Source organism: Anopheles ziemanni, chromosome 2 (genome assembly GCF_943734765.1).
Source record: "Anopheles ziemanni chromosome 2, idAnoZiCoDA_A2_x.2, whole genome shotgun sequence".
NCBI classification, from domain to species: domain Eukaryota; kingdom Metazoa; phylum Arthropoda; class Insecta; order Diptera; family Culicidae; genus Anopheles; species Anopheles ziemanni.
The window spans coordinates 8,725,377-8,745,815 of NC_080705.1; the positions used below are offsets into that span (position 1 = coordinate 8,725,377).

The following is a 20,439-nucleotide window of genomic DNA, read 5'->3' on the forward strand; positions in this document are numbered from 1 at the left end:
AACGTCAAAACCGGACCGAACTGATGGGTCGAAAAATCGCACGAATTCCTCCCTCAGATCTGGCACAGTCGCATGGCGGGCTGGGTTTATCTGAGCGAGTAAGGCGCAATTACAAATATGGCCAGTGCCACATGGGTGAGCATTTTGCATATTTACTGCTGGCCTTGGTTGATACACGCGGTTAGACTGCGGTCGGTACTGGCAGAGCAGATAATCTGCATGGGTTTGTTTTCTCCCAAGGAACCAGTTGAAAGACCAATAGAGCAGGTTTTGAAGGCTTTTAACTCTTAAGGAATTATTCTTAAGTCGTTCGCAATCCCCTGATATTACTTTTTCATGGCGATCATCTCACATTTTCAGCCCAACCAATCCACCAATCATTGGATCGAGCTGTTGGGGTAGGCACTGCAGCGGATTGAGAGTTCCTCCTTCCCCCAGGTCCAGCACCATATTGCGCCTTGGACCACATGTGTTCCAATCGCGAGTAAAAAGTATACTTCTATTTTTTTGTTTTTTGTTTTTTCATTGCGCCACAATTAATGGATCAACAGATTCTGGCCGGGTTTATTCCATTCTGCAATTTCATGCGGAAATATTTCGTACTCGTTCCCTCAACTTTTCGCTTTTTAATCGGCAAAGCCATCGGAACTTATGATTCTGCAGGGCGGGTTCGGGGTGGAGGGGAGACTGGTCTGAGAAGTTGGACACGCGATTTACATTTCAGTCGGGCGAGGCATTTTTCTCTGGTTTTGTTGTTTTCACCGTCCGCCGTCAGCAAAAGCCTGTCGAAGACATTAGAAACCGGTTCGTGGCTGGTGTTTGTAAACATCGCACGAAGCAGCAAAAGCAACAGGTTCAGGCCTTGCCAATCGGGAGTTGGGGTGGGCCAGAGGATCACCTGAACCCGAACTCCCGAGAACGCCACTTCTTGATCCTGGTAGCTGTAATTTTTGTGTTTTCGTATGATAAACTTTATTTTATTTAGTTTAATTTTTTTCCATTGAACGCATGTGTTGTTCCACGAAAAGGGCCATCGAAGATCGTGGTTGGGAAGGAAATAAAAATCTTTTTAAAAAAGGTATAGCGTTCGAGCTGAACCTCTCTGTGTGGGGAATAAATCATCAAGAAGGAAGGGAAAAAAGTGGGAATGGCAAAACGCATTTGAATCCAAGGCACACATTTGGACAAAAACACTGAGGTAGCTCAGAGGGTAAAAAAGGAAAAAATACCATCATAAACATAATCCGCTTGCTTTCATCTTCTTCAGGCACAATGGTGTGTGTTACAAGATCCGTCCGTTCGCTCGTGTGATGATGTTTTCTACCTCTGGAATCTACCTAAAGATCCCTAGAGAGATGCATTTCAGACGAGTTGTTGTTGAATTGAGTCATATTTCTATGATTAATCAACTTTTTTTTATCTAGAACCCTCAAGAACAGTCAACTGTTTTGATTGTAATGCCTTCGTACGAATCCATCTGTTGGAAATTCCTTGTTGCATGTAGGATTCCAAAATGCTGTACAAATAATGACGAACGTTGGATGTAGGCCGGCAGCATCTGGAAGGTTCTTCCCGAAAACACATGTGTTCACTACGTGGATAAGAGAAGATAACCCTTGGTCGTGTTTTTGTCTTGCAATTCGCCATTACCCAAAACGGTCGCATCCCGGTGCAAAAATCACATTACGGGAGAACATTTTTAACAACACGAAACCGGTTACAGGTTGACGACGTGAACCGTCAACATCCTGATGACACCACGGGATGATGTAGATGAAGTTGCCTTACGCACACTAATAACGTAAAATGGTTTTGGGATATACGCACACACAACTTTCCACATCCTTTTTGTTGTAGTTGATGTCCTGCGTGTGGATGATTCCCTACGAACACGTTAATCTTTCACAATTGTTCCCTCCCTCAATTGCCATTTCTTTAGCCCTCAAATATTTTATTTAAACAGTACTAGCCATTCCGGATAGAAATAAATAGAAACCAAAATTCCTTATGTTGGATATCTATTTCCAAAAACTCAAAACGCTCTACGGCGTAGCAGCTTTGCTTTCAATTTCTTTCGGCCGCCGCGAGGTTTGGTTTCGTGTTCAAAAGTTGGACGGAAACCAGCGCGCGCACACAGCGAGATGAGACCCCTCCTAGCGCCAGTGTGTTTGTGAGCTCACCCCAATCTGTTTACATACTTCACAGGGGTGGAATGAAGGTCCCCGAGAGGGAAGAAAGTGTTTTGAGAAATACTGCGTCGTAGCAAAACATTCTTTGACTCTACGAGGGGCCGGTCAAGTGGAAAGTTAGGAGGTGGCTGGATGTAGCGGTCCGAATGTTGTGTTCCACGTTGTGTGTGTCGCGGGTGGAGGCACGTTTCGATGCCGGTACTAATGATTTGCGTACGGAAGTCACGATCGTGCCTAGGCCGGCATGAACGATAGGAATAAAAGAGGATCGAAATCGAACGTGCCTAATGTCGGCATGGAGGAAGATTGGAAAAATTTGATCCATTCGAGCTGGATGCTGGAACTTTTCCCTTTTGCAGGCCGCCATGCGGCCATGTGGTTTACAAAAAAACCCGCCGTGCCGCCATCATCACTCTGGTTTATTCTTATCGCAACACCAAACTCGCCAGCACGATGGACAAACGCGAATGGTTCTTGTTTTTACACATACGCCGCGTGTGTCTAATGCCTATCAATTCCGCTATTCCATGCGGAACACTTTAGAGAACTCGAACTAGCAGAGTCGCCACCTCTCGCCCCAATTGGGGCGCATTAGGTGGAGCATATGTAAGCCGGCAACAGGCTTGCCTTTTTACTCTAACGCGAAACCTACGCATTCCCGTGCCCCAGGACCCTTCCCACTTCCGACATTTCCGCAAAGGAAACATTGCCTGGTTCCTCTGTTATGTTGTAAGCAACCAACGATAGATAAGAACATACGATCTCCGGCGATCTCACAAACACTAAAGCTCGTGCTACGGGGTAAACATTCATGGGGTGAAAGAGAATCGAAGGGATGGGCACAGTGGTCCACCGCCTAGTTTATGTAGGTCCAAAAATAAAATAATAAATTAGAATTTTTGTTTTTTTCTAATATCAAAATCAATACTCTAATATCTCTCCATACCTTCTTTTAAATCAAATTCAATTGAGTAGAAAAAGTAAAAACAGTAACAAAATACGGGTAAATCAATATTATCTCGTGGATTGATACCAGCAAAACTATTTCGTAACAATATTCAAAATGAAATGTAATTCAAGATAATGAAAATGTAGTCTTAAAGCTTAGGCCTAAAGCAAGCATTTATTAAGAAATCGTTGTATGTGTAATGGCAGAATTATATCAAAAGGTATTTTTTTAAATAAATGTTGAATCACAGAAAGGTTATTGTACATTTTTCGGCGCATTGACGAAACGAAATAAGTTAATTCTTTGGTTGGTTTTCAATTTGAAAGTTGATTTGTGAGGATAAAAACTTCATGTCGGGAATATACTATCCTTCGAGTTTGATATGAAGGTTTTTCAATTTATTCAACGAACTAAATGTTGCTGGAAATAGCTCTTTAGCACTAAAGACCAGTGTGCATCATGCCACCACCCCCCCTCGGGGTGAGCAGGAAAAGCAAATGAAACCTAAAGTGGTGTGCGGCAGTCGATTGCTTTTATTTTTCTCATCCCCTATCGGGGTACGCACACCGAGGCAACCGATTGGTGTTGGTGATGTTTTGGTTTTGCTTTAAATTGCGAGTCAACGCCAAGCCGAAGTTTAGTTGTGCGCTGCGCTGGTTACGATACGGTCTTGGATTGTTCACGGCTTATTTCTCGGACGACGGAAGGAACTTACCATTACGGGCCCTCCCCACACCATCATCACCAGTTTTATCGGCAAACCATCAGTACGACGAGTGAGAAACAGTTGTTAGCCAAAGTCCTGTGAGAGAACCAGTTGGTATTATCGTAAAACGCACTGCCAGCGGAAACCGTCTAAGCGCCACCAAACCAGAAGTCCACAGGTTCTAACACACCTGCCAGCAGAGACGACCCACAAGTACAAAACGGCCCTAACGTGTTCGTGATCCGTCGAGACGACCGGAACATCTTCCCACACACAGCGTGTTTACAGTGCAATAGCCGAAGCGACTCAAGTATTTCGCCCAGCAACATTCGGTAGTTAACTTCGGAGAGAAAAAGAAGAACCGTATAGCACCATGTCGGCATCACCGATCGCACGCCAGGCTTGCGCCTCGATTACCCAGGCGATCCCCTCGAAGCGAGTACTCATCCATGACGCCTCGGAACTGCCGGATCTCTACTCGTCCACGCCCGGTGGCACCCTGTACTCGACCACCCCCGGAGGTAAGTTTCCCGGAACTAAAAAGTGAAGGTGTTGGGTAGCGGGCGGCAAACGTGGCCGAAGGGAGTGTTTTCCTTTTTCCAAATCCGGACAATCCGGAGCGGGCTAGAACGCACGTACGCACAAGTTTTCGTCCCCCGGAAAACCCAAAACCCCCAGTGCGCAAACGCGACGAATTGTGCCGGATTTCGATTCGCATTTGACGAACCCGCCAGTTTGGTGTTTTGTGATTAGTGAGAGTGTGTGCCAGAATGAGTTTCTTTTTCTTTTTCGTCGAGAATGCTACGCAAAATCCCGCACGTAGGCACACGCACTGCCGGTAAGGCCGGTGCTAGAACGTCCGGAACAGTTACTACGCAGTACTAGGATGTCAATTTTGAGGCGTGCCTCTTTGTGCCCTTTCCCGAGAGATTTGCTCTTCCATAAGGCCACGCACCGATGGGGAATACTACTTTCCATCGACAGATTACTTGTCACCGGGACAAACAGAAACACACCGGAGCATCAAACTCGACTAAGTTTGCAGAATAGAGCTCCTGAAACGAACAAGCAGCAAGATCCACAAAAAGAAGTTCTCTGGTAGAATTTTTCACTTCAAACGCCATCCAGAGATGGTGCCTTCCACCCAGATGGATGCATATGATCTTTTTGATTACAAACAATGTTGCTTCTCAAGCTAAACATCCTCCCATGGAACAAAGAAACCCTTGACAAACCACGTGTTCACCGTTCGCTTCGAGCGGTTTCATAGCGACGGCTCGATCTTGCCTGCGCCTGCTTCATATTGCTCAACAAGAATATTAATGCAGCGAGAAGGAACTCTTTATCAAGGCACATTACCATAATGAAAAAATAACTACAACCACATCATTCGCAGCAAATGCTGCGTTTGTCCGAGAGGCGGCACTGAGGCCGTCGAGCACGGTCGGTTCTATTTTTGGTACCCCGCAACGATTACTAAACTCACGCCACATGGTTTGAGTTTACTTGCAGGCAGCGGGGCGATGTCGTTTGTTCCTAATGGGAGAGATGAACCTATTCTTTTTATTAGAAGTTTGATTTTTTTAAATTTGAACCATTTTGTTTAATTTTTAAATCAAGTGGTTTCATAATCAAGCACTACATATTGATATTACAATAGCCAGGTCTACTACCTTCTAGGTTCTTGCATAGGTTTTTGTTCTTCAATTGGCTTAATATTTTGAAGTAAGGGGCCGAAACTACTTACAAACAACCCTTGGTGGTAGAAACCAAATTGAATTCGTGTTTTTAATTTCCTTAAGGGTGTTGATACAGCCCTTCGCTCCAGGCGGAAACAATGGCCGAATCGGATGGAGGCAATTCGCGACGCGAAGTGGTTATGAACTGGTCGCCAACGATGACGAGACGGTTCCGTTCCGTGTCACTTCACTTCGCCGGTGACTGTGTGTATGGTTGGAACCTTTGTGTATTTTATTCTGCTCCTCAGTTGGGGGGGAAAGATCGCGCCGCGACACTAAATGCTAATGATCTTCCCTTGGCGACACATTGCGCACACTGGGGAGGGTGGCGGAAAGGTAGGCAGTGATGATGAAGCTCGCGAATCTCCTGCGACCGTCCCCCCGCGGGCAAACATCGTGTTGAAAAGAAGCTAAAAAGAAAACGGCTGTGAAAAACCGGTTCCTCCCACCGAGCGGGGACACAACATTTTCGTGTCGAGGCAACGACTTGCGACTCTAGTTCTCGGCCTTTCGGAACCACCAGAGGTCGGATGGATGTATTAAGCAATGGTCCGACCCGAGATGCGTGAGGACATTTTGTTGAAAATGTGTAGTTGTATTTCTTTTCGTTTCTTTTTTTTTTTTTTTGAGTTCACATCCTCTCGAGAGTTCGATCGGTGCGCGTTGCTCCATCGCGGCTCTTCTCCGGGGACCAGATTGTAAATTCTTTCCAACCCATTACGGTACTGTTCACCCCGGCAGCCATATGTGTAAGCGGCAGTCTTGGGAGTTGTCCCCCCGGTTTGGCAAATACGAAAACGGAGGGACTGAAGAAGATAAAGATGTTTTTGCGGTTAGCAAGACCTACATATATTCTTCGAATTTGTTCATGGCTTGTTTGTAAAATGGATAAAGCGGCGTGAGATGACGTAGCCATTTGCCATTGCAGTTAGTATTTATAGGCCAAAAAATGTGGCTCTGGACTTGCATCAACTAATCCCAGATGTTGATCTTGATTACTTAAATGATTTAAAAAAAAGTAAGGAGTTTTTGAAACTATGGCCTGAAAAATTCGCAATATGTTAAAGCATTGGTCTTACGCAAAAGAATATCCCAAAAAAGGTTCGAAAGCTAAGGTGGTTTACCCAAAGAACTCGTTGTTCCAGTTGTGGTGACTACTTTCATTTGATCTTGATCCTTTTACCAAATCTATTTTTGGGCTGACTCGAGTTACAGAACAGGATCTATAAATTTGTTTTCGTAAGTTACTATTTCTTACGACATCCACATCCGAGAAGGAGAGCGACTTCGAGAAAGGAAAGGATTGTTCCAGTTAAATGCGATATCATCGGTCGTCTACGGTCCACACAGTGTTGGACTACTGGAACCGTTTTGCACACGTTTCTCCCGGATGCCGTATGCCTCCGATCATCCCTTATCATCCCCCACACAACCCACCGAGGAAGACGATCGCTGCTGCCAAGAGTTTGAGAACCTTTTTGTGGGCATGAGGTTGCGATTAGACGAAACGAAAAGCAACCGTCTGCTGGAAGAATAGAAAGAAGTTTGTATCGCTACTTACCGCATCCAGTAAGGGCTGGAGCCTGAAGTGCCCGCCACCATGCCACCATGTCGGCCTAATCAGCGCACGTTTCAAGGCCCTTTGCCATGCCAATATCTTATCTTGGCAAACGGCACACACATAGCGTTTCCATTCTTGATTATCGCCAATGGGTGCAGTGTCCGCCGACTGTCGATGGCCTCAATGCCGCTAGGATGGACGCTGTTTGGACGGCGTGGTGCGATGGTGTGTCGTCGCTTCCACTTCTCCGCCGCCAGAGTACATACCGCGCTTCGTTACATAATGTCCAATGACCACCAGCATGCTCTGGTGCGGAGGACTTGAGTACACACCACGAGGATAAGGTTGTAAATCGTTTGTTGGTTTAAAAATAACTATCCAAACGAAGGTGTGGAACATCGGCTCGTGGTTTAGCCGGCTATCTGTATGTTGCTGTTCGCGGTCTGGCGGAAAGAAGCATTACCTTTACCTAGTTACAGAGGGAAGACAAATCTCTTTATTCATGCTCGATTTTAAATGCTTGGTTCAATTCATTGACGCACATGAGGTACTAAATCAAATACGTGGCACGCAACACCATAACTTAACAAACTATGAAAACCCTCTTCCGCTTGGCACTCACTAGGGTCCGGTGTTCCGTTTTGGCATGCATCGGTGCGCTACGCCAGACAAACGGGCGAATGTTAAAATTAGTTCCCTCTACCGACGAAACCTTCAACGTCCAACTGATCGTCAACGTGTGCACGTCGTGATAAATTGGCTCGATTCCTGCGGCCATTCGCGCCCAAGTGGTGATTGCATTGCGTCAGAGGTGGGATAGGTCACTGAAACTTCACACTGCTGTCACAGCTGTTTTCTTTTCTTCCATCAGAAAAGATCGTGATCTTCTCGGTAGAACAATGGTTTGCAACTTGATAGCCATTTTAAATGCGATAGCATCGTTGTTTCCCTTCGTTGTGGTGGTCAATTTACGACAAGATGTCTTATGGACACCGTTGCCCATCGTGTGACCTGGTGTGTTTGATTACGGGCGGTCAATGTACAGGTCCAATTTAACCTAACAGGATAATTCGGTAACGCTCATATGGTAAATGCCTCATCGCAAACCTCGATGGCGTATGGGGACGATAACCACTGTCAAACATGACCTTAATTCGTAAACCTACAATCAGGGATGGTGGGACTTGAAAATAAATTAAATACATTTAATCAAGCTTGGTAAATTAAATACAGCAGCTGTAGTCAAGGCTTTTCTGAATTCTAATAACGCCCATTTTTTTATAGCTCTGAGAATTAGGAACCATAAAACTAAACTGATAAGCACAAGAATATTATTCGTCATTCGACATGCTTTATTTTTAAAAAAAGCTGATTCCAGCCATCTTATACTAACTAGCGTTTCTTCAGATATTATTCAGGCGCGATCGCAAAATGGTAGAGATCGTGTTTCGATATTTGCCGGCGAGCTGCTGAAGGGGAGAACGTTGGAAATAGGAGATGATGTGTAAGCGACTGATTCAAATCAAACTCTACCGGCGTTTGCTCGCCGTCTTTGCGCCCGGTGTTTTTCCATAGTCCCGCGATATAAAATTTGCGATTCAACAACAGCGCACGATCGTGCGTCGCATTTATTTTTCTAACGCTCATTCCACGGGATGTTTTCGTAGCTGCTGACGCGGGGAGAAGTGTATATTGGGGGCCTGAATGCGAGAATTGGTGTAGCACCACACCACACACACTGTCGTTTCGTAAACGATCTCCGCGGTTCTGTGAAGGTCAAACTTCGGTTTGTCGAGATGTGGACGGCGCGTGTCTAGGACGGTCTTTTTTCTTTTTAGCTAAATTAAATTTTGTAGAGCTATTCCCGCGCATGAAACGGGTTTAATAAATGGTAAAATTTTATATTAATCATTCTCGTTTTATTTCCGTTTCGTTCCCAGGTACTCGCATCGTGTACGAGCGTGCCTTCCTGATGAATCTGAAGAACTCGCCACTGGCTCGTACCCCGCCGAACAACGTCCCGCTGTCCCTGCTGCGATCCGGCGGAAGCCCGAACGGGACCAACGCGTCCAAGCCTCTGTCGACGCTGTCGGTGAGCAGCAAGCCGCAGCCACCCGCCGTCCGCAACTCGCCGCCGAAGTTCGACGAACATCAGGAACAGTTCGACATGGACCTGTAGAGAGCGAAACGCGAGCGGGCAGCAGGGGGCGGTGGCGGTGAACCTGCAGACAACATCTCTCTGTGCCACCGTGAGGAGGAAGGAATTCGGGAAGTCGGTGATGGCCCGGCTGGCGTCGAGTCGGGAGCGCGCAGAAGGAAGATATTATACTTTGTAATACTTTCTTTTCCACGTTTTTCTTGTTTAATTGTTACGTGCGCTATTACAACGCTCTGGCGGGAGCAGGATTTTTTTTAAATAATTAGCATCTCTGATAGTTATATTGTGAGCACCAGCAGGAAGTGGGACTAGTGATCCGATGACTACCGTTTTTCGACTACACTACCTACCACTACCACCACTACTACCGATGCTAACAAATGCACCCAGAGAGAGTAGGTTCGAGTAATCGTTGGATGTAGACTTTATAAGTTTATCGTTCCTTCGGTAGTAAGATTAGCGATTTTTTTTTATTATTGAGAGAGAGAAAGAAAGAGATAGCCATAAGCATAACCGAGTTTATTTTTTTAAATGTTTGGTCCGCATCACCAGTGGCAGCAGACACAGCAGCAGAGGAGCAGAAAGGAACATTTGATCAAGAACCAAAAACTATCCACGTGCGTCAATATTGAGTAGAGAACCATCCATCACCAAGAACCTAGTATGACCGTAGAATGATAAATTATGTAATCGACGCTAGGATCAATGAAGCAGGGACATTTAAGAGCAGCGTATGAGTGCGCAAGTAGGTTAGCAAGCCTTTTAACACGATCGATGTCAACCACCAACGTTTGGACTCGATTGCGCTCGAGCTCTGCGCTGCCGGCAATAATAAGTGTGTAAATTTTTGACATTTAATCTACCAGTCGGATTCATTTGATAGCAACGGCTTAGGCGTATCGTATATGCGATAAAATATCATTTAAAGGCTAAACACAAACCGAGAAGAATAGCGCAAGTGCACTCCCAAAGGGAGCCTGCATGCATCGGTTCGTATGGATAGGTTGAACTAGTTGATTTGGTAGAAACTACTGGTGATTTGTGATAACTTTGGAAGATTTCGCGTATTTGACTACAATCAAAACCACCTCTCCATCGGATGGACGGATGATGTAGGGGCGAGAAGAGGAATCTTTCATACTTTTGTAATTTGTAAGACAGCAACTCTGTTCTATTTGAATATAAGATGAAAATGAAGAAGATCGATTAAAAAATCAAGCAGAAAATGAGTTTCCCAGAATTTTTAAACCGACAAAACCGAATGATCTATAATAACACCACGAGCTTTAGCTAAACGATGCTGAGAAGCAATAGGAGCCTCGGGTATACTAAGGGAATAGCTAATATGGCTGAAGTGTTTCAATCAGTTTAATGGTGTTGTTTGGACGTACCTCGAAGAAAATCATGACGATCTGTGTAGGTGTTACCGTTTCTCGTATATCCATTTTTCCTTCTTTGACCAAGCGATTTGAATGTAACAAAAGCACCATAAGCTGTAACGATAGCACTTTATCCCGCAGAACAATGATTGCCTCAACTCACTGAATGGGTACAAACAGTAGGGGTTTTTGAAATAATTTAATTTGTTTTTCGGTGTTTTTCTACCACCGGCAGAACGGTGTACGGAACGATGATGTACCTGTTGTATATCGCGAGTTTGTTGTACGAGTAGTGGCATTTGATATATTACTCCATACGTATATCAAAAGAATTCAGTTAAGATTCCAAGGGCTGCATAAGGGCTGGAGAAATATTTAAAATATTTGAATTGGATTTATAGCTGCTGCATCTACAAAGGCATGTAAAGTCAAATAGATGTTTGTAATATCAAGAGTATTGCCGCTTCAGTTCCATGCAAAAATGGCTTTGTATGAGAATGTTACACTATGTATCGAGACGAAATATAAATAAATTTATCCACGAACGAAAAATAGTTCAGGCTTTATTCATTTGTTAAAAAATCCATGATAAACAGATCCGTTGTGGAGTTTACACATTTTACGCATTTCGTAAGATGATTCGAACTAGGAGAAGAATCTAAATTTCGTAAAAACTAGAAATGTTGATAACATTTTATTTTCAACAAAATTGTGTGTCTTGCAAAAACGTTACCAAGCAATTAATGTAATTTATTAAAACAGTCTAAACATAGGTGAGGTTGGGATTTACATTGGGTGCAATAGGTTGTAACTTTTTTTGTAACATTTCGAGCCTCCGCCCTCCCTACACGTTTTGTGTTTTGGCTGTAGCAAGAGGCACAATATCGTCTAACTTTTTGTGCTACACCTTCTTTCTTTTTCAGGTGATGTTTGTTTTTCTTTTTCTGGGTTTCAGGATGTTGAGCACTACTGATGGATGCTGAAGCGATGGATGCTGGAGGGATGGATTCAGTATTCTGGTTTGTAGCACCTTTCTGAGTCAATCCCAAAATTAATTTTTCACGAAATTTCGTTTTAGGCATTGCATGACCTGTGGTTTGTCGGTACAAGACATAAGAATTCACTACAGCCGTGTTTAGTAAAAGCTCTATGGCTACTTTTCTATACCATTTCATTGATTTTCGTGAGGGACTACTGAATGCTGCCATTTGGTCAGAACAATTTGCTGATTGTTTTGCTGAATTGTAATCGACGACAATCTTTGGTTTGGAAACTAATTTGCCTCTCGATGTTACGATTTCCATTTGTACTGAGTGTTTTGTAGACAGTAATAACATTTCTTCCCGATCGTTCCACTTCATAAAAGTTATCCCATCTTTACTCTCCTTTGCAAAAAATTCTCCACGTTTCAACTGCTTGTTGACCACATCTTTTGGGTTATCGGTGTGGTTGCTTCTCACGGTCCCAATCAAATGGGTATGATGTACAATCAATTGTTTTGCTAAATTTAGATTGGTAAACCAATGGTCCGTGTACAGAGCATGTCCTTTAAATAAAATTCTTTCACATAACTTCATCGCTATACTTGTTGGTGTGCTGTCCACAGCTGGATGGTAGGTTTTGCCGCAGTAGACTGAAACGCTGTATGTGTACCCAAGACCGCAGCTCAGTTTGAAAATTTTGGTCCCGTACTGTTCTTGCTTTTGTTTCATGTAGTTTCGGAATACGACGCGTCCCCGAAGTGGAATGATTGACTGACCAATGCAGAGTACTTCTGGAGGATGGTAATATTTTTTGAAATTTTCGTTCAATCCATTTACAATTGGATTGATTTTATACAAACAATCGCTTGTATCTGCGGTTTCGTTGTTACTGAAATGAAGCATCGTCAACAGAATCTCGAACCTGTTCCTGCTCATCACCGTGGATGGGAATGGAATTTGATAGAGCACATTTGTGGACCAGTACGATTCAATGGATGGGTATTTCACCAAACCCATCCAGATGAGCAGCCCAAAAAACTTTCGTATTTCTTCTTTATTCGTAGGAACCCAACGTTTCTCACGGGCTGACGGGTTTGGTTGCTCTTTTTGCGCAGCGTACAAGTTTGTTTCGTCACTTATTTGCTGCACCATTTCGTCCGTGACCAGGAGGGCGTAAAAGTCTTCGACATTTTCACAATGCTGCAGGTAAACGTTGTTGACATCGGCTCCACTTTGACCCGTAAAATCGATTATTTTCGGTTGATTTCCGCATGGCTCAAACCACTCGGGTTTCTCATCCAAACTATCTTCTGCAAAACTATCAGCAGATTCTGCTTGTTCCATGTTTAGCGTGGCAGTTGTAAACTGAACCGGCTTATGATATTTTGGAAAATGGCATTATAAACCAAGGCTAGGCATGGTTGAGTCATATAGAGCGATTTGAAAGGTAAACATAGCGCCATCTTGGAATTCGTTAAAACCAAAATCATCATTCGTGAACAACGTTTGAAATCAATTCATTTACAGTAAAATAGGTGAACCACGATATTGACCATATGATTATTCAAACCAAATTTAACAAAACTCTTATCAAATTTTAAATTTTTGAATGAAACCTAAGTAAGGCAGCGCTCTGTGAGCTATCGAACAAGACAAACACGACAAACACGACAAAAAAAAAACGATCAAATCCATGCAATCATATGGAGGTGCTCTGTCAACCTGCATCGAACATGTCAGACAAAGGCAGCGCTCTGTGAGCTATCGAACAAGACAAACACGACAAACACGACAAAAAAAAAACGATCAAACCCAAGCAATCGTATGGAGGTGCTCTGTCAACCTGCATCGAACATGTCAGACAAACACGACACAGAACAAAACAGTTTGATTTTGTCGTGCAGGGCTGTATCCCACGGTGAAACTGTATATACCTTGTTTATTCTGCTACCTTGCTGCTGGGATGAGTGACAGTTCTTCACGACAATTCGCAGAGCACCCTTCGAACAGTGTCGTGTTTGTCGTGTTTGTTGGACTGTTCACAGAGCGCTGCCAAACACGACACAGAACAAAACAGTTTGATTTTGTCGTGCAGGGCTGTATCCCACGGAGAAACAGTATATACCTTGTTTATTCTGCTACCTTGCTGCTGGGAGAGTGACAGTTCTTCACGACAAGTCGCAGAGCACCCTTCGAACAGTGTCGTGTTTGTCGTGTTTGTTGGACTGTTCACAGAGCGCTGCCTAAGTGCACCTTCGCTTCAGTAACTTTGTTTGTGCACAAGTTGCTTGTTCAACTAACCTTGGTTAGTTACATGTTTTGGTCTGTCAGTTTCGATCTGCTGTCAGAAACAGCAACACAGGATTCTTCGACTCGTCGAAAAGGTTCGATACGAAACACAGCTGGGGCAGAATATTTGTGAATAATGGTTTAATTTCGGTCCCACCATCCTTTTCCATTGCAGTCGGTAAAGATAAGCCAAGATGCCGGAGGCTCCTGCTCGTAATCCGTTGGACAGTTTCCTGAACGCCGTCCAGGCTACCATCGATGGACCTGTAACTTGGTTCCGCGGTGAGTTCCAATAGCACAGAAAACATACTTTTCGGCCAACAAACGGATTAATACCCGTGGGATACGCAACCAATGGGTGGAATAGTGTGGAATCCTGTCGAATATCACGTTTTATCGCTCGGAAACGCCACGCAAATGTCGTTTCTCGGTTGAACTGTGAAAAAGATTCATTACATAATTCGCCCTAACCTCCAGCGACAGTTGCCGTACCAAAACAAAACGGCTAATATAAACAAACCCGCTGCTGTTCGTTTTAGAGAAAATCGTGGAACCCAACCGGCAAACCTATCCGTGGTATCACCAACAGTTCCGCCGTGTGCCTACGATTGACCAATGCTACACGGACGATGCGGTGTGCATGTTCGAAGCCAACCAGCAGTTTCGACGTGACAAGTAAGTAACGATTAAACCGGCAAAGTGCGTTTGGGAAATGGGATTAATTGCGCAACAGTAGCCAGTCTAGGCGGGCCTAAGCTATTACAGGGCCGAGAATGGCTAATGCGAACATCTTAGATTGATGCTGATGCTGTAAAAATGTGTATTTCTTTTCACAACACGTCTGATGTGCTAATGCACATCGTCTAATGTTATCTATTACGATAACGTCTAATGTTATCTATTTTAAAATGTTTAAAATGTGTTCGATATTGAAAATTTAAACTGATCATTAAACTGATCATTCATTCATATTGAATGTGTTTGGTTTGATTTGTATAGCATTGGATTGTTGTATTGAACCTTGCACTATAAGTTCTGCTATTGTTTCGGATTGCTGTAATGAAACACAAGATTGAAACTTGAAGACACAAGATCCTAAAGATGGTTTTCGCAAGACTTTATTTACGATTTGATAATTATTTCTTCTAAATTCAATTTGTAAGTCCATAGCTTGTATTAAAATATCCTCCCTCGGAGGCAGTGACAACAATATCAAATTACTACAGATCACATCATGTTTCGGAACGTATGAATGAGCTTGACTTTTTCGGATGTTGATTGATGTGTGAAATGGCGTCGGGCAATACGTGAGGAAAATCAGCAAAATATCAAGCTTTCTTCGAACCCCTCTCGCACACCACCGCGGCCCGGTGTCTGTGGAAGAATGGTCGGTTTATATTTAATAGAAAATCGTTTTTTACATAACACATATGCTAAAAAGCAGTCACATGGTCAATAACAGTTTGATCTTTTCCTTAACGAACACGAGCCCTCAAGGCCGGTAAAAGTTAGTACCGTTGTGCGGCTTCCGGGCCATCGTGTCCCGGTTCGTCCTTTCGTTTGCCGTTCCTTCAGTCACGATCAATAAACCATCGATCATAATTTACCCTACCCAGTGCCATCATCCTGTCCTAGGGGGGGCATCCCGATGGTGTTATCCGTGTGCGCATTTTTAGGCGAGCAAGATTCAGCCTCCGTTCTTCTCGCTGGCGTCTCATCTGGTGGCATAAAAATAAACGTGAACCTATTAATTTCTCCACGCGCGACTTGCAATCACACCGAGCCGGACACATACAACACGATCCTTGACCACACAGAGCAGCGCACAGATACAGTGAAGCGAACGCACGTTGTTTTGGACAGACGCAACACAATAGCGTGATATTTTTTTAACAATTTAAAATTGGTAATATTTGAAACAAGCCCCAATATTTCCATATCGAACGATGGACGAGCACAAAATGGCGGGACAATCACTAGAAACACTTATTGACAATGTTGTTGAGAATGGTGAAGATTTTGATCAGTATCAGGTAGAACAGATTGCCGCTGCCCAGACGGAACATGCCCCGCTGCACCGGGACGCATTTCTTCACCCGAACCTCGGCGGTATTTTTGCTGTACTTCGTGTACTGCTTCGGATTCGCAGCGTTACCCATTGCTGGCGGCGATCGAATCGGGTCGACCCGCTGGCTGAGTGCCCTTCCGCTCTCCGTTTTACGCCCGCTTTCGATCCGCTAACCCGTAATCCTGTGTGTGGTTGGTACACACACACACACGCGCACTGCACACGAGGGTAGGATGGTTCCGAACGACGGGGATACGGATACGAAGCGGAAGCGATCCCGATGGTTTTGCAGGTGGAATCGATACGCTAACCGGCCAAGGGAAAACCGTGCGCGCAGATGGAAGTGAAAAGCACGACTGATCCGCTGTTCAGCGATCGCGCGTGGTTGGGATTTTCCCTTCGATTGCGAATGCGGCGTCTCGAGCGGTGGCGAGGGCAAGATCGCCGATAGTAAACGGGCGATCGATTGGTGATCGTGGAATGTAGGAAAACGAACATTGGCCAGTGGTCAAAAATCGGTTGGGTTTATATTGAAACTTAATTACAAAATAATTCATATCATAAAAGAGAAATTTTCTTTGCATGCTGGAAGCATTGCATATAAAGCTATCGATAAAAAGGGCTTTAAAAAAATATAAATTTATGCTACACTTGTCCAATTAGACCACTGTATGATCGAAGAAAAATTTAATTTCGTGTTGTGTGTTCTTCTAGCATTAGTACCAACCCCCCTCGGTGTTTATCCCTCGGACTTTAGGGCGTCATTGCATCGTTGTATCGGGGTGGTCTTCTTGTGGTGTGACCGACCAAATCGATTCCCGATGATTGGGGGGAGGGGAAGAGCTGGTGTCGGATCGGGCGGCCCAGACCTGTATTTATAGGGTGATTACAGTCGATGGTAGTACAGACAAGTATACACAGCTCAATACCGATCCCAAAGCGAAGAAGGGTTTGGCTGGCAGGTTGGCGGGTTGCTATTAAAAGCATTACTCCAAACGATCGCCCTTCGTTCGGTCGATCGGTTATGATCTCGGCGTACGCTTTGTGGTAGTTTCATTGCGTGAATCCAATACGATCTCGTGCCTCCGATCGTAAACCTTTCCAGGAATTTCGTTTATTTTTACCTTGTTCGATATACGCGCTGGAAATTAGATACAATTTATCCGGCATATTACAAAGCAAAATTTTCCGGTTTTAAATGATACTGCCTAACGTCGCAAACACACAAACACTCGTTTGGCTTGTTTTTGCTTCCCTTCCCTTGTCTTTCTACAGCAGCATCCAACACCGCATCCTGGTGCGTCCACGAAGGGTGCAATGTCAAGATCGTCTGCTTTATGTTTCGCGTACGAAGAGCGCGGCGTGTGGAGCCTGTTTGGTGTAGTACCACTTAAACGTAAACTTAAGCCCGAAACACACTTTCGACTACGAGTCGTTGAAAGGCGCGATCTGCGGAGGAGAGGGGCTGTTTACTTGAGCATCTTTTCCCTTTCTTCTTCGCTAGGAAAGATAAAGCACAGCATTCAAGAAAGGTGCTGAGGGTTCTTTCGTCGCAAACCAAACGGTGCCAAAATTAGTAGAACACAATCTTCCCCCACTCGTGCATAAAGGCACATACAGGCACACTAACATTGGGCAATGAAGCGATCGCTGTCGATCGTTGACAGATTATAAATATACTAATTAATTGCTAGTTTTACTTTGAAACGGTTTGCGAAGATGATCGAGTGTTCGATCTTGTTTTCACCGGCGCGTGTTTAGAGAGCCACAACCGAATCATTGGCTTGAACGCGAGGTGTACGACAGAAATGTGTCATAATAAGTGTGTTTGGGAAAGGTCCAGCCTTTAATTAATTGACATGGAAGGACACCTAAAATGTTTCTGTTTGTTTCGTATCCACCGTAGCATTGGAAAAATGGATTTAGCTTCCCGGTGAAATCATATTCTGCGATATGAATGTTAGAAGATCGTTATTTCTTTTTGTCCATAGTGTATTTCTTTAAACAAAATATAATGAAATGATTTTTTAATAGTTGTTCGCGTTGACTATTGTTGTTATGGATGGAATTTTACAACGTTAAATTTGTATTGCAATTAAAAATACTGAAATACTTTCTGTAATATGAATGTTATGTTGTTACCTATCTGTTTTGCGCCTCGAAAACGACACATTTTCACCAATGTTGCCAAACCACTTGGTGTATTGTTTCGTCGGTTCGATCAGCAGAAGCAAAATATACATTCAGAAAAATAGTTCAACAGGGATAAACATTTCCACTAATCGCAGCCGATCGTACGATGTCGATCGTTTGCTGCTCGTGGGATCGGTCCGGACACTGTAAATAAAGGTATTTTTAACCGTATCGAACCGTGAACCGATAATAATATCGTCATTTGCTATGGGCAAAAATATATACAACTTTTTTTGGGCGTCCATATTTTACGCGCGAGTTTACAACAAATTCCTGGCGCGTGTCTGGAGATTGTTTCGCCCGATTGGTTTACTTTAGGCTGCATGTTTTGTTTGCACTGAATTTTCATGCCCCTGTCAGGTGGGTGGGTTCTTCTGCACCCGGTTTTGTGGTTGTGAAAATTAATTACTGTTTGCTCTTTTCTTTGAATTAAAATATATACGCTGTTACTAAACGATAAATTGTATTATATTTCACACTTATCGACAGTATGGTGTTACAATCGTGTTACAAATAAATCGTATTACAAATCAATCATCAATCATCTTTAAAAATTCAAAATCTGTCCAAAAATTCTAAATGGTTTTTAAATAATTTTAAAACAAATACTACGCACGATTGTTTTCAAATGCTGCGTATTTATTTTACCACAAAACCGAAAACAAACCATTCCATGAATGAAACCGACATGCGATTTATTCCGTGTATACATGTTGGGATTATAAAACGCTAATAAAAATGACTTCATTATTCCAACGGGAAAAATAAATAAACCTCCCCCGCCACGCTCGGCAAGCAGTTTTCCACCCAATTAGCGATCGGCCGCCGACTCGATCGACTTGACCGCCGTGGCTGCTGGTTAATTCGAATGAATATTTATCTAAACGATGATTGAGTTTGCGGTCCGTTTGGTTGTTTTTTGTTTTTCGGTTTTTTATTCCAGCAGCACCGTCTCCCGCCGTGATCTTATTGGCCATCCCGTCGGCATGGCGGTTGATCTCATCTTGAAGGATTGAATGAGTAGCAATCGGTTCAGATTGGAGAAATTTGATCCATTTCGAAGCCAATTAAACAGCACGGGATCCTACATGGGAAGTTTCCGCGTGGGGCTTCGTTTCTACTCAACAATTCGGTGTAAATATTTTGCCAAACGTTTCGGGCTTGATCGATTAACTGCTGGAATATATGCAGTAGAAGTAGGATATTTGGCAGCGAAAAGACATTTGATCAACAATCATGGACATTCGACATTCGTTACACATTACCGGTTTAAACAAAATTGAATTCTGCTTTGAAGAAGTGATTTTATTGTAGAATCGGTAGAATGTGTTAAAAAACTCTGAATTTCTAAAAGACTTGTCGGTACGAACAAAACTAAATGAATGGCCACCTCGCTAGACAAGTCGTCTAGCAATGTACTTCAGAATGATCGAGCACGGTCCGATCGCCGAATCTCGAATCGATCATCACGACCACATCGTACTTTCATCAACCACTCGAGCGTGGCTCATTTATCCGTTTTATCGCCGGACCGTGAATCATTTGCACCCATTTATTTCCCTCAGATTGGTTATTTTCTCCATTCCGTAGGGGGAAATCCTCCCCAGGCCCGGGGTGGTGGATAATCGTCAATAAATAATAAACCACTTCACCTCGCCTCATACCGGGTTTAACTGGGCGAGTTGTTGTGGGTCTATTTTTGAAATATTTCTACCGGGTTTTGATTTATGTTCCACACACCATTCCTTCCTGTTGCTATCCCCTTTTACATCATGTTTGTTTGGGTGCTTCTTCTTTTACCTCGCCACAGAATGGTCGACAACGAGATCCTCGCGATCCTGCGCCAGCGCTTTGAGGACTGCGTGCTGTACGAGCAGCCGGACCACGAGCGGAAGTGTCGGTCGCTGCTAGACACGTACGAGAAGGCGTCGGAAAATTGGTTCATCAAGTGTAAGTTGTGACCCCCTGCCGTGTTTGCAATGTTTATACATATCCCACTTCTCCTACGACAGACGGCGATCTCGGCGGGTACGCCAATGCCAAGACGGCCTACATGAAGCAGAAGCACCGCATGATCTGGGAGAGACGCCACGGACCGGTCGGTAGCGGCATGAAGGTGGTCGACGGAGAGGATGCCGGTGAAGGGCACTAGGCGGGAGCGAACGGAGAGCGAGAAATGGGGATCGGTTTGTCCCTAAGGAGGGATGCAAGTAGCCTGCAGTTGG

The 20,439-nt window shown here is 44.0% G+C and overlaps 2 protein-coding genes across 2 annotated transcripts; both read left to right on the plus strand.

Annotated features, from left to right (window-relative positions):
* Window positions 1-4,217: 4,217 nt before the first annotated feature.
* On the plus strand, window positions 4,218-9,394 carry LOC131281370 (eukaryotic translation initiation factor 4E-binding protein). Its single transcript, XM_058310698.1, has 2 exons — window positions 4,218-4,365; window positions 9,085-9,394. The coding sequence occupies exons 1-2, from the start codon at window positions 4,218-4,220 to the stop codon at window positions 9,321-9,323; spliced, it is 387 nt and encodes a 128-aa protein (XP_058166681.1). The 3' UTR covers window positions 9,324-9,394.
* Window positions 9,395-14,091: 4,697 nt separating this feature from the next.
* LOC131281080 (NADH dehydrogenase [ubiquinone] 1 beta subcomplex subunit 10) lies at window positions 14,092-20,366 on the plus strand. Its single transcript, XM_058310333.1, has 4 exons — window positions 14,092-14,235; window positions 14,493-14,628; window positions 20,025-20,164; window positions 20,227-20,366. Exons 1-4 carry the CDS (start codon window positions 14,148-14,150, stop codon window positions 20,364-20,366), a joined length of 504 nt encoding a protein of 167 aa, XP_058166316.1. The 5' UTR covers window positions 14,092-14,147.
* The last annotated feature ends 73 nt before the right edge of the window (window positions 20,367-20,439 follow it).

What these genes read in the sequence shown, in the direction of transcription:
- LOC131281370 (XM_058310698.1), top strand. Translation starts at nt 4,218, where the DNA reads ATGTCGGCATCACCGATCGCACGCCAGGCTTGCGCCTCGATTACCCAG. An exon ending in GTACTCGACCACCCCCGGAG is followed by an intron (nt 4,366 to 9,084) that starts GTAAGTTTCCCG and finishes TTTCGTTCCCAG; the next exon opens with GTACTCGCATCGTGTACGAG.
- LOC131281080 (XM_058310333.1), top strand. Translation starts at nt 14,148, where the DNA reads ATGCCGGAGGCTCCTGCTCGTAATCCGTTGGACAGTTTCCTGAACGCC. An exon ending in ACCTGTAACTTGGTTCCGCG is followed by an intron (nt 14,236 to 14,492) that starts GTGAGTTCCAAT and finishes TGTTCGTTTTAG; the next exon opens with AGAAAATCGTGGAACCCAAC. An exon ending in CAGCAGTTTCGACGTGACAA is followed by an intron (nt 14,629 to 20,024) that starts GTAAGTAACGAT and finishes ACCTCGCCACAG; the next exon opens with AATGGTCGACAACGAGATCC.